The sequence below is a fragment of the Petaurus breviceps genome, unplaced genomic scaffold (genome assembly GCF_028583685.1).
Source record: "Petaurus breviceps papuanus isolate PSGF00001 unplaced genomic scaffold, PetGlider_PUasm1.0 216, whole genome shotgun sequence".
Classification (NCBI taxonomy): domain Eukaryota; kingdom Metazoa; phylum Chordata; class Mammalia; order Diprotodontia; family Petauridae; genus Petaurus; species Petaurus breviceps.
The window spans coordinates 1,382,195-1,395,583 of record NW_027185867.1 but is presented as its reverse complement, the minus strand read 5'-3'; the positions used below and the strand labels follow the sequence as shown (position 1 = coordinate 1,395,583).

General features: G+C 35.1%; 2 protein-coding genes across 3 annotated transcripts in view; both read left to right on the top strand.

Annotated features, from left to right (window-relative positions):
- Positions 1-13,389, top strand: part of TWF1 (twinfilin actin binding protein 1) — a 372,084-nt gene that overhangs the window by 27,269 nt on the left and 331,426 nt on the right. The gene's annotated exons all lie outside the window — the stretch shown is intronic.
- NELL2 (neural EGFL like 2) overlaps positions 1-13,389 on the top strand; it is a 178,502-nt gene that overhangs the window by 113,557 nt on the left and 51,556 nt on the right. The window contains exons 12-13 of the mRNA XM_069094241.1: positions 10,683-10,811; positions 13,235-13,360. Coding sequence (XP_068950342.1) covers positions 10,683-10,811; positions 13,235-13,360 — 255 coding nt within the window. The remainder of the gene's footprint in view (positions 1-10,682; positions 10,812-13,234; positions 13,361-13,389) is intronic.

Sequence of the window (13,389 nt, the reverse complement as noted above, 5' to 3'; positions counted from 1 at the left end):
AGAAATATGCTTCTGCATTCAAGTTTTTAAGGAAGATAAAATACTCTTTGAAAAATAGAAAAAAGAACAAAAGAAAGAAAAATAATGTTAAAGAGACAAAGTCTAAACCTATGTTAGGAGATTAGAGGGCAGAAAAATATTACAGAGAGCTGGAAAAGAAAAAAAAATTGGAATTATTGGAGTCCATTGCAGGTTTGTGGTGCCCCAATGAAGGGAGCAGTGGTCCCTTTGAGGAAAAAGGCAGCTAGTTTCCTGTACTTCATAATGTAATGATGGATATTTAAAGAGAAAGAGTGTCTGAAGTGATCATCAGAAGATATTAGTTCTAGGGAATAACTGAAGGATACTGAAGCATGTTAACCTGAGATGAACAATTAGAGTATGTAATTTTTGCTACCTTCCCAGAGTGTGCATATAACAACAACATAACAAAAATAATAATTTATACTATGCTTTCTATGTGTCAGGAACCATTCTAAGCACTTTATCATTATCTCAGTTGATCTTCACAACAATCCTGTAAGGTAGGTGTTGTTATTATCCCCATTTTACAAATGAGGAAACTGAAACAAACAGGTTAAGGATCAAACAATTGGCATCTACAGATGGATTTGAATTCAGAGTTTTCCTGATTCCAGGTCTGATACTTTATCAGGAACAAAGTGTTCTTCTCCATTTGAGTCAGACTGGAAATTGAGGGAATGCACATCAATTGGGGTATGACTGAACAAGTTGTGATATATGATTGTGATGGAATCCTATTGTGCATGAAAAGTAGGATGGTTTCAGAGAAACCTAGGAAATCTGGTTCTTCATGACTAAAATTGACAAAGAAGCTAAAGTGAATAGGCATTTCCTTCTCCAGTTCATCTAATAGATGAGGAAACTGAGGCAAAGAGGGTGAGTGGCCTAGGGTCACACAGCTACTAAATGTCTGAGTTCACATTTGAACTCAGGTCTTCCTGACTTCAAGCCCTATGCTTTATCCATTTAGCTGCCAAAAATATAGGCTACACCTCCTTAATTGAAGACTCAAACCCCAATAGGTGGGGAATAATTATACCACTATAAGAACAAGGATGGTGACTTCCAACATTACATATAAAATATTATGAATTACATTTTATACTTAGATCATGAATTCAAGATTAATCAATCAATAAGCATTTGCAAAACATGTACCATGTTACAAGCACTATTTTTAGCACTGAGGATACAAAGCAAAAAAAAAATCACATTTTACCTTGAAGGAAACTTATATTTTACTGGTGAAACTAATATGCATATGCAAATAACTACAAGATCATTTTGGGGAGGGACAGGCACTACCAGTTTAGAGGATCAGGAAAGTTTGCTTCAACTAAATTTTGAAGAGAACTAGTTATTTTAAGAGGCAGAGGTGAGAAGCAAATGCATTCCAGCGATAGGGGTCAATTTACTCAAAAATAGAATCAGGATGAGGAATGTAACATTGGAGGAACAAGAAACCCAATTTGAAATAGTTTAGCTAGTGTGACAGATAATACTATGTAACAAGGCTAAGGAGGTAAGTTGGAAGCAGGTGGTGAAAAATTTTAATTGACAAAGAAATGAGTTTGTATTTGTTTTTAGAGGTAAGATCCCCAAAGAAGTTATTGTTGCCTACTGAGTTTCAGTACTATGGTTAGACTTCTGCATTAGGAATATCAGTCTAAAAGCTGCATGCGGGGTGAATCAAGAGAGAAGAGAAATTAAATGAAATGGAAGAAAGAAAACAATTGGGAAATTATTGCAATAGTCCAGGGAAGAGGTGATGAAACCCAGATTAGGCTGTTACGTGAGTGTAGAAAGGGAGACATATATAATTGCAAAGGCAGAATTAACAAGAGTTGGCAACTGGAGATAGCAGTGAAGGAAAGTGAAGTCAAGGCTGTGAACTGAATGCATTCAAAGATAAGTGTACCTTGACAGAAATAGGGAAGTATGGAAAAGTGATGAGTTAGCTGAAAGATAATGACTTACTTGTTGTTAAAAATTGCTGGGAGAATTGGAAAGTAGTTTGTCAGAAACTAGTCATAGACTAACACCTCATACCTTATAACAAGATAAGGACCAAATGAATAAAGGATTTAGACATAAAGGATTATATCTTAAGTAAATTAGGGGGGTGGGGGGGCGGAGCCAAGATGGCGGAGTAGAAGCAGGAATTCTGAGGAGCTCCGGCTTCCACCTTCCCCAATCCATGTAAAAAGGGGACTCTAAACAAACTTTGGAGCTGCAGAACCCACAAAATGACACAGAGAAGCTAACCTCCCGCTGAGGATAGCCCTTGCAGGCTGGCAGGAATCCAGCACCACGCCGAGGCTTTAGCCCCAGGGCAGGCCTGACAAGCCGGTCAGAGGGACTCCAGATCAGCAGCAGCTGTGGCCATTTCCAGATTTATCAACACATAGATGCGAAGGACAAGGTGAGAGGCCAGTGCAGTCTGGACTTTGGGACCAGTAAGTGGGAGTGTGTGGCTTTTACCCCCTCGGGGCGAGAAGCCGCTGAGACGCCAGCACAGCCTGCCAGCACCACGTGGCGGCTTCAGCTCCTGGCCTGCAGAGTGTAGGGGGACCAAGCACCAGTCCGAGGGGTCATCGCTCTTGCTTTGACCTGCTTGGATCTGGATTGCAGTCTAGGGTGGAGGTCCTGGGGTGTGTGTCCAGCTTGCTAGAGGGTGTGGAGACCTCAGAGAGGGCACCCGCCTAATACCTCTGGCAGCTGAGAAAACTCCAGCGTTTGGGATGAAAGCTCCCCTGTCTGGTGGCAGAGTCCTACTGTGGCAAAAAGCCCAAAAGTCAAGTAATTGAGTGGCAAAATGAGCAGTCAAAAGAAACAAAGCAGACAGAAGATTCCAACAATACACTCCTATTTGGGGGACAAGAAGGAGCAAGGCATGGAACAGGAGGAAAACAGTGAAGTCAGAACTCCTGCACCAAAAGCTTCAAAGGAAAATACAAGCTGGTTACAGGCCATAGAGGACCTTAAGAAGCAGATAAGAGAAGTGAAGGAAAAATTGGGAAGAGAAATGAGAACAATGCAAGAAAATTATGAAATGAGAGTCAAAAGCCTGACTGAGGAAAATAATACCTTAAAAAAACAGACTAACTCATATGGCAAAAGAGGCTCAAAAAGGCAATGAGGAGAAGAATGCCTTAAAAAGCCAAATTTTCCAGACGGAAAAAGAATCTCAAAAGCTCAATGAGGGGAATCATTGCTTTCAGAATTAGATTGGAGCAAATGGAAGCTAATGACTTCATGAGAAATCAAGATGCTGTTAAATAGATCCAAACAAATGAAAGAATAGAAGGCAATGTGAAATATCTCATGGGAAAAACCACTGACCTGGAAAATAGATCCAGGAGAGATAATTTAAAAATTATTGGATTACCTGAAAGCCATGACCAAAGTAAGAACCTAGAAATCATCCTGAGGAAGTTCTCAAAGAAAACTGCCCTGATGTTTTAGTCCCAGAGGGCAAAATAGAGGTTGAAAGAATCCACCAATCACCTCCTGGAAAAGATCCCAAAAAGAAAACTCCTAGGAATATTATAGCCAGGTTCTGGAATTCCCAGATTAAGGAGAGAATATCACAAGCAGCCAGGAAGAAAGAATTTGAATATTGTGGAAACACAATCAGGATAACCCAGGATCTGGCAGCTTCTACACTGAGGGATCGAAGGGCTTGGAATATGATATTCCAGAGGTCAAAGAAGCTGGGATTAAAACCAAGAGTCACCTACCCAGTGAAACTGAGTATCATATTTCAGGGGGAAATATGGTCATTCGGTGGAATAGAGGACTTTCAAGCATTCTTGCTGAAAAAACCAGAGTTGAATAGAAAATTTGACATTCAGATACAAGAAGCAAGAGAAGCACGAGAAGGTAAACAGGGAAAAGAAATCATAAGGAACTTATCAAAGTTGAACTATCAACATTCCTACATGGAAAAACAATAATTGTAACTTATGAAACTTTTCTCAGTAGTTGAAGGGATTAGAAATATATACATATGTGAATGTGTGTATATATGTTTATAGATATACATAGATAGAGGGCACAGGACCAATTTAACAGGAAGGCATGATACTTAAAAGGTGAAATTAAGAGGTGAGAGGAATATAATGAGAGGAGATGGGGAGAGATAGATTGGGGTAAACTATCTCATACAAGAGAAAATGGTTACAATGGAGGGGAAGAATAGGAAGGCAAAAAGGAATGGGTCAACCTTATTCCCATTGAATCTGGCTTGAGGAGGGAGTGAAATACACATTAAATAGGGTATCTCACCCTCTAGGAGAATAGGGGGGGGAAGAGGATGAGAGGGGGTATGATGGAAGGGAGGGTAGGCTGGGGAGAGGGAAGTTGGAACCCACTTTTGAAAAGGGACGGGATCAGGGTGGAGAGTGGAGTGGGTGGGAGGTGGGATGGGAGGGAGGGAAGTGTAGTCAGTCTTTTACAATGTATCTACTATGTTGTTGTTTTGCATTAGCCACACATGTACAACCTATACTGAACTGCTTGTCTTCCCAGTAGGGGTGGGTGATGGGGAAGGAAGGGAGTGAATTTGGAATTGAAAGTTTTAAAATCAAATATTCAAATATATATGTGTGTGTATATATATATATATACTATTATTAATACCATCTTACATGTAATTGGGGAAATAAGATATACAGGCACTGAGGCATAGAGATCCACTGAAAAAGTCGAAAGGGGTATGGGAGAAAATATGGGAGAGACCAGATTGGAGGAGGGGATATCCTGTGAGACTGCTATTTTGGGGCGGTGGGTAGGGGAAAAAACGGGGAGAAAATTTGTACCTCAAAATCTGGTGGAAACAAATGTAAATCAGAAGTTAACAAAGCATTAAAAAAAAGTAAATTAGGGAAACTTGGGAAAATATACCTGCCAGATCTATAGATAAGGGAAGAGTTTGTGAGAAAATAAGAAATAAGATAACAGGAAGTATAACAGGAAATTGTGATTGAATATAATTTAAAAAACTTATGGACAAACAAAACTAATACAGTCAAAATTAGAAAGAAAATACGAAACTTGGGGAAAAATTAATGGCACATTTCTCTGATAAAGGTCTCATTTCTCAAATATATAGGGAATGGAGGCAAATTTATAAAAAGAAGACTCCTTCCCTAGCTGATAAAACAGTCAAAAGATATGAACAGACCAGTTTTCAGAAGAAATCAGAGCTATCAATAGTCACATGAAAAAATGCTCTAGATGACAAATGATTAGAGAAATGCAAATTAAAATAAATATGAGATACCATCTCACACCTGTTAGATTGGCTGTGTGATAGAAAAGGAAAATGACAAGTGCTGGAGAAGATCTGGAAAAATTGGAACACTGATGCCCTTTTGGTGAAATTGTGAACTAATCCAATCATTTTGGGTAACAATTTACAACTATGCTCAAAGAGTTATAAAACTGTGCGTACCTTTTGACCCAGCAATACCACTACTAGGTCTTTATCTGAAAGAGATCAAAGAAAAAGGAAAAGAACCTATCTATACAAAAGTATTTATAGCAGCTCTTTTTGTGGTGGCAAAATATTGGAAATTGAGGGAATGCCCATCAACTGGGGAATGGCTGAACAATTTGTGGCTTATGTTTGTAATGGAATATTACTGTCCTATAAGAAATGATGAGCAGGCTGATGTAAGAAAAACCTAGAAAGACTTTTATGAACTGATGCAAAGTAAAATGAACAGAAGCAGCAGAACACTGCATATAGTAACAGTCATATTATAAGGATGATCAACTGTGAAAGATTAAGCTATTCTGATCAGGACAATGTTCCAAGACAGATCCAAAGGAATCATTATGAAAAATGCTATCCACTTGTAGAGAGAGAGAACTTGTGAACTATGAATGCTGTTTAAAGCGTAACTTTAATTAAACTTTACTTTTTTATCTATTTTCTCTTGCATCATAGCTAATATAGAAATATGTTTTGTATGACTTCACATATATAATTGACATCAAATTGCTTATCTTCTCAAGTTGGGGGAAGAGATAGGGAAGGAGAGATTTGTAACTCAAAATTTTGAAAAACTTATTAAAATTTTTGCATGTAATTGGTAAATATTTAATGAAATAAATTAAAGTATGTTCAAAAATAAAGAGTTTGATTTTTAATATGTTGTTTGAGATTACTAAGAAACATTCAGTTGGAAATGTCAGTGGGTAGAGGAGCTCAGTATAGAGTGTGGCTCTGTACATTTAGATTTGAAAATTATCTGCATAAATATAAAAAGAGGAACCGATGAGATCACTAAGAGTGAGGGTGTGGAAAAGAAGGCTTCAACACAGAACTTTGGTGTATGTCCACATTTAAGCAGTGAAAGATGAATGGTGACAAATGAAAGGAGACTAATAAGGAATAATAAGACAAATAGGAAGGGAATGAAGAGAAAAAAATAGTGTTGCAAAATGCTGAAAACAGAAAGTGCATCATATCCGTATGTTTTTAAAATATAATTTTTATTAGCATTGTCTAACTATAGAGCTAATGTGTAAATTTTTCTTCTTGTCAAGATGACTTTTTACCTGAAATAAATTTCCCCTAAAAAGAAAGAATGGGGTGGGAATACACTTAAGAGACAGAGAATACATTTTAGTTTATTTGAAAAGAGGAGGGGGAAATAAAACAACCTACGGAAAAGGATGGCAGAAATAATTCTCTTTTTAAACTTAGGAATGTCCTTTTTTCATGAAAAGAAAATTTGTACTCACATCCTCAATTTTTACACTCTTCTTATTTCTAAGGAAATTACTTGATGACAAGAACTGTTTCTTAAAGTTTGTTGAATTGAATTTGATTAACTTTAGAGATATTTACTATCATGAGATCATAGGTTTAGAACTAGAAAGGACCTTAGACATCTGGCCCACTTATTTTGCAGGTAAGAAATCTGACTCTTGTACAATGATACAAGATCTTGCACAACATCTTCCACTTACAATGTACACATTTCTTGCACAAGAACACATAAGTAGCAAGTGGCAAAACTGGGAATGCTTGATTCCAATTCTAGACAATATTTGCAAAGGGCCCTAGTGTATAGCAGGTGCCTAATAGGTGATTGTTTCCTTGTTTCCCCCTGTTTCTAATGCAAAATAAGACAAATCATTCTATAGCATCTCCTTTAATATATAACACATGATTATGTTTTGGGAGGCTTTGATTTAACCTTCAAGATATTTGGATCCATATGCTAATAAAGCCAATGTATTTTGCTTATCAATATAGATGAATAATTCAACATACATTTATTAAGATAACCACTTTGCAATTTTCATGTTCTCAATTTTTATACTAATTTTTTTATTTCATAAGATTATTGATTTAGAGCTCTAAGTAACTTTAGAAGGCATTTAATTAAACACATTTATTTTTACAGATGAAGAAAGTGAAATCTAGGATGATTAAATGTCATAGACACACAAATAATAAGTGGAAGAATCAGGATTCAAACTTAGTCCCATAATTTCAGATCCAATGCTCTTTCCATTGCATATAGAATGACCCTAGTTAAATCACTTTACTCAGAGCAACATAAAGTATATTTCTTTCACTTTTCTAATCCATGGATCAAGATAGCGTATCATTAGTAACTATAAAAGATGCATAAAACTATATATGAGACAATGTAGAAATATGTGAATGATGTGTAATCATTTTACTTCCATTAAAAGCCCTCTAGCCTATGTATTTCATTTGAAAAACTTAGAGTGATCACCAAGCAACTGATTCAGAAGAGAGAGATGCTGAGAAATTGTATGTGGTTGATATTATGTTTTATGAGGACTTCTACTTTTATTTCATATCAAAATGGGCCTGGGGTGATTAGGTGGTACAGTGGATAGAGCACAGGTCCTAGAAAGAGGAGGAAATGAGTCCAAATCTGGTCTCAGACACTAGCTGTGTGACCCTGGGCAAGTCACTTAACCCTGATTGACTCTTTAAAAAAAAGAGCCCTAGGATTTATGAAGTTTTCATGATTCACAAAATTTTGGCCTTCTCCAACAGTGATCAAAAGTTGTCTTGAAGATATTCAGGGAAAAATGAGTTTAAAATGACATAATTTTCTTGCTTGTGAGTCTACCTGCCAAGACAAACCTAGGACTTATATGAACATAATTATAAAATGCTTTTCACACAAATGAAATCAGATTTAACAGTCGGAAAAATATCATTTTCTCACAGGTATGTTGAGTCAATATAATAAAAATCATTATTATACCTAAATTAATTTACTTATTTATTTCCATACCAATTAAACTGCTAAAAATTATTTAGTGGAGCTAGAAAAAATCATAACAAAAGTCATCTGGAAGAACAATAGGTCAAGAATATCAAAGGAATCAATGGAAAATATTCTAAAGAAGGTGACCTAGCTATGTCAGATCTCAATTCAAACATTATGAAGTGGTAATCATTAAAACTTTCTGGTATTGCCTAAGGAATAGAGTGGTGGATCAGTGGAACAGATTAGGTACACAAGACATACAGTAGGAAATGACCATAGCAACATAGTGTTTAATAAACCCAAAGACCACAGCTTCTGGGACAAGAACTCACGATTTGACAAAATCTGTGGGAAAACTGGAAAGTAGGATAGCAGAAACTAGTTATGGATCAACATCTTAAATTATATACCATGATAATGTCAAAATGGCTACATGGTTTAGACATACAGAGTGATACCATAAGCAAATTAAGAGGGCAATGAATAGTTTATGTTATGACCAAAGAAGATATAAAGAGTATTACAAAATATAAAATGGATAATAATGATTATATAATTTTTAAAGTGCTTGCACAAACAAAATCAATGAAATCAAAATTAGAAGGACAGCAGAAAACAATGGGAAAAATTTTTACAGCAAGTATCTTTGATAAAGGCTTTATTTCTCAAATATATAGAGAACTAATTCAAATTTATAAGAATACAAGACATTCCCCAACCGATAAATGGTCAAAAGATATAAATTTGCAGCTTCCAGATGAAGAAATCAAAGCTGTCTATAGTCATAGGAAAAAATGCTTTAAATCACTTTTTATTAGAAAAATGAAAATTAAAACAAGTCTGAGGTACTACCTCACATCCATCAGATTGCCTAAAATGACAAAAAAGGAAAATGACATATGTTGGAGGGGATGTGGGAAAACTGGGACACTATGCATAGTTAATAGAGTTGTGAACTGATCCAAACATTCTAGAGAGCAATTTCAAACTATGCCCAAAGGACTATATAACTGTGTATACCCTCTGATCCAACAGTACCACTACTAGGTATATATCACAAAGTGATCACGAAAAGGTGAAAAGAACCTATTTGCACAAAAATATTTCTATCAGTTGTTTTGTGGTGGCTAAGAACTGCAAATTGAGGGAATATCCATCATTTGGTGAATGGTTAAACAAGTTGTGGCATATGATTGTGATGGAATTGTGGTATGAAAAACGATGAGCAGGCTGATTTTAGAAAAATCTGGAAAGACTTACATGAACTGAGGTAGAGTGAAGTGAGCAGAATGAGGAGCACATCGCAATATTATACAACGATCAACTGTGAATGACTTAACTGTTCTCAGCAATACAATGATCCAAGATCCAAGTACTCATGGTGAAAAATGATATCCACCTCCAGAGAGAGAGAGAGAACTGATGAACTCTGAGAACAAATTGTATAATTTTCTCACCTTATTTTTCTTGCCTTTTTGCAACAAAGCTAATATGAACATTTAAGAAATGATATAATTAGGGGCGGCGGCCAGGTGGCTCAGCAATTAAGAGCACCGGCTCCAGTGTCGGGATGACTGGGGATCAAATCTGGGCTCAGATACTTAGCACCACACCCAGAAATAACTGGCCGTGTAACCTTGAGCAAGTTACTTAACTCCCATTGCTTTAAAAAATAATAATAAAAATGATATAATTTCCCCTTGCCAACATATTCAGGAAGTGTTTGCTGGATTATCCATTTCATATATTTAATACATAATGAGTGTACCTTGATTACAAGTACCCTGCATTACATTTTGGAAGTTGAATTCTTTGCAGATGGTAATGCACCTTGATCCTTAACTTGATCCTTGACTCCAATAATTTCTCTTCATTTCACATACTTGAAACACATTTACATATGTTTTTGTGTGTGTATGTATGAATATACAGATATTGACACATATATACTGACTGGTGAAAATAATGAATCCAATAAGGTAGTCACATGTATTCAAATATGTACTATGTAAAGTTATTATTATGTAAAATATGGTGATTGGTTCCAGTCCAGTCGAAACATGCCATGTAAACTTGAATAATGTAATCACTACATAGAATTCACTCATTTGCTAATAATGGAACTGGGCTATACAAAGGATATCTATTAGTTCTTTTTCCAGAAGAGGCAAAGAAAACACTTCAACTAAAAACTTGCAGGAGAAATAATTAAGTATATAAATAAGGCATTGAGTCCTATGATACTGAAGTATATAATCTGTTCCTTTTGGGCAAGTATAACAGTATAGGAAAAATCACATAGAAATTTTTTTTCAAAAGAAAACATAAAATAGGAAACATTTATTTGCTTTACTGAACTTTACCTGAAGCCATTTAATTTTTCTGCAGGTCATGATTTTTGTTCTGTAAAGCATAACTGTATGGAGAATTCAGTCTGCCAGAACCTAAATGACAGAGCAATATGTGTTTGTCAAGATGGTTTTCGAGCCCTCCGAGAGGACAATGCCTACTGTGAAGGTAATACTTTTGACTTTTAAGTAATCAAAAGTGATTATTTTATCTTTTGTAATTGCCTCTGTGATTACTTGGTTAAAATATACTTTTTAGGGGTGGCCAGGTAGCACAGCGAGTAAGAGCACCGGCTCCAGTGTTGAGAAGACCTGGAGATCGAATCCCGGGCTCAGACGCTTAGCACCCACCCAGAAACACCTGGCCGTGTAACCTTGAGCAAGTTACTTAACCCCAATTGCTTAGGGGCGGCCAGGTGGCTCAGCGAGTAAGAGCACTGGCTCCAGTGTCAGGATGACCTGGATCAAATCCGGGCTCAGATACTCAGCACCACACCCAGAAATAATAACTGGCCATGTAACCTTGAGCAAGTTACTTAACCCCAATTGCAATAAAATAAAATATACTTTTTACCAATAAATGTGAGAAGCATATGATTTTTTTCTCTTATATATATTTAAAATAATATGATCTTTAATATTAAGATCATGGATCTATTTACAAGGCATTATGGAATATGTTGCAAAATGTTAGTCTACGCTTAATTTCTGTGAGACTGCTGTCCAGTTTTCACAACAGTTTTTATCAAATAGGCAGTTTTTTCATAGATAATTTATGTTCTCCACTTTATCAAACACTAAGCTATTGAGTTTTATTGTTTCTTAATCTCACTTTTCTGGTTTCTTTTATTGATCTATCTCATTAATCTTTAACCATTATCATGTGGTTTTAATAACTGCTGCTCTGTAACACAGTTTGAGATCCTGAATTGATATTCCTAATTCATGACTATTTCTTTTTATCATTACCTTCATATTCCAGATCTTTTGTTTTATTCAAATGAATTTTGTTATTTTATCAAGTTCTGTAAAGTATTTGTTAATTGTATTAGTAAAATATTAAAAGTGTAAATTAATTTCAGTAATTTTGTCATTTTTATGACATTGGCACACTCAATGGGAAGAAAACCCATCCTTAAGCTTTTATTTTTTTCCTTAAGGAGCACTTTTAAATTGAGTCTATAAAAGTCCTTTTGTGCTTAGGGAGTTGATTCCCAAATATTTTACTCATTTTGTAGTTATTTGGAATGGAGTTTCCCTTTCTTTTATTGTTGCTTATATTTTATAATTATTCCATAGAAATGTTTTTGGTTTTAAGACCTTATAGCATATGTTAAAACTTTCCTGAAACTATTATCTCAATATTTTTTTTTGCTAATTCCCTAGGATTTTCGAAGTAAATCTTATCATCAGCAAATAGGAATAGTTTTCTCTCTTCTTCATCCATTTTTATTCCTTTAATTTCTTTCTTTTGTCTTATTGCTGTTGCAAACATTTACAGAATTATATCAAATAATGGGGGTGAGAATCCTTGCTTCACTTCTGTATTTATTGGAAAAAGTTCCAATCTATCTCCATTGCATATGATGCTTGCTTTTGCTTTAGACTTTATGTCTATACCTTGTAGGGCTTTTAGCATTTTAGCCTTTTGCCAAAGGCTGTTTTCTGAATATGTTGAGATGATCATTTGTTTTTGTATGTTTTGACTTTAATATGATTAATTATGTTGATTGTTTTCCTAATGTTGAACTATCATTGCATCCCTGTTATAAATTAACCTGATTCTAATGAATTATTTCTTGGATAAGTTTCTATAGTGTGATAGCATTTTGTTTAAAATTTTTGAGACATTGTTCAGATAGTGGTATATAGTTTTCTACCTGTGTTTTATCTTTCACTGTTTAGATATTAGAACTATATTTGTCTTCTAAAAGGATTCTGGTAGGATACTTTCTTTCTAAATTATTGAGGCTAATGTGATATATGAATATGAACTATTCTTTAAAAGTTTGATTGGATTCTCTTGTGAATCAATCCATCAGGACCAATATTTATTAGTTCTTTTGCATCTAGATCAATTTCATTTTCTAATATTGGATTATTTAAGATCTCTATATGATCTTCTGATAGTTTGGATATATTATATTTTTTCTTGGGGTCACACAGCATAAGAAGAAGAGAAAATGACCCTTTCTCAGCTTAGTGCATAGTGCCTATGAATAGGTATATTAGCCTCTTTCGTCCAAATACATACATACATACACATATATATGAATACATACACATATACATATATATATGAATACATACATATATACATATATATATGAATACATACATATATACATATATATGTAGGTGAAATCACTTTTCAAAAGTTAGGAAGCATTAATGTTAATGTAGTCCTCTTTGTAACTCCATAAAGAGCTATTGGCAGAAATCAAATTCTGCTTCTGTGTGTATTCTGACCATCACTTATTTTAAAAATAGAAATATAAAAATACTTTAAAATTGTATGATATTTAAGTAACTTTCTCCCTCAAATGTTAGAAAAGAGTTCTTTATCATTTGACACCCCTCCTCTTTTCACAGACATTGATGAATGTGCTGAAGGAAACCATTATTGTCGGGAGAACACCATATGCGTCAACATACCAGGTTCTTTCATGTGTATCTGCAAAGCAGGATACCTAAGAATTGATGATTATTCATGTACGGGTAAGAGACTATTATTTACAAAACAAAAT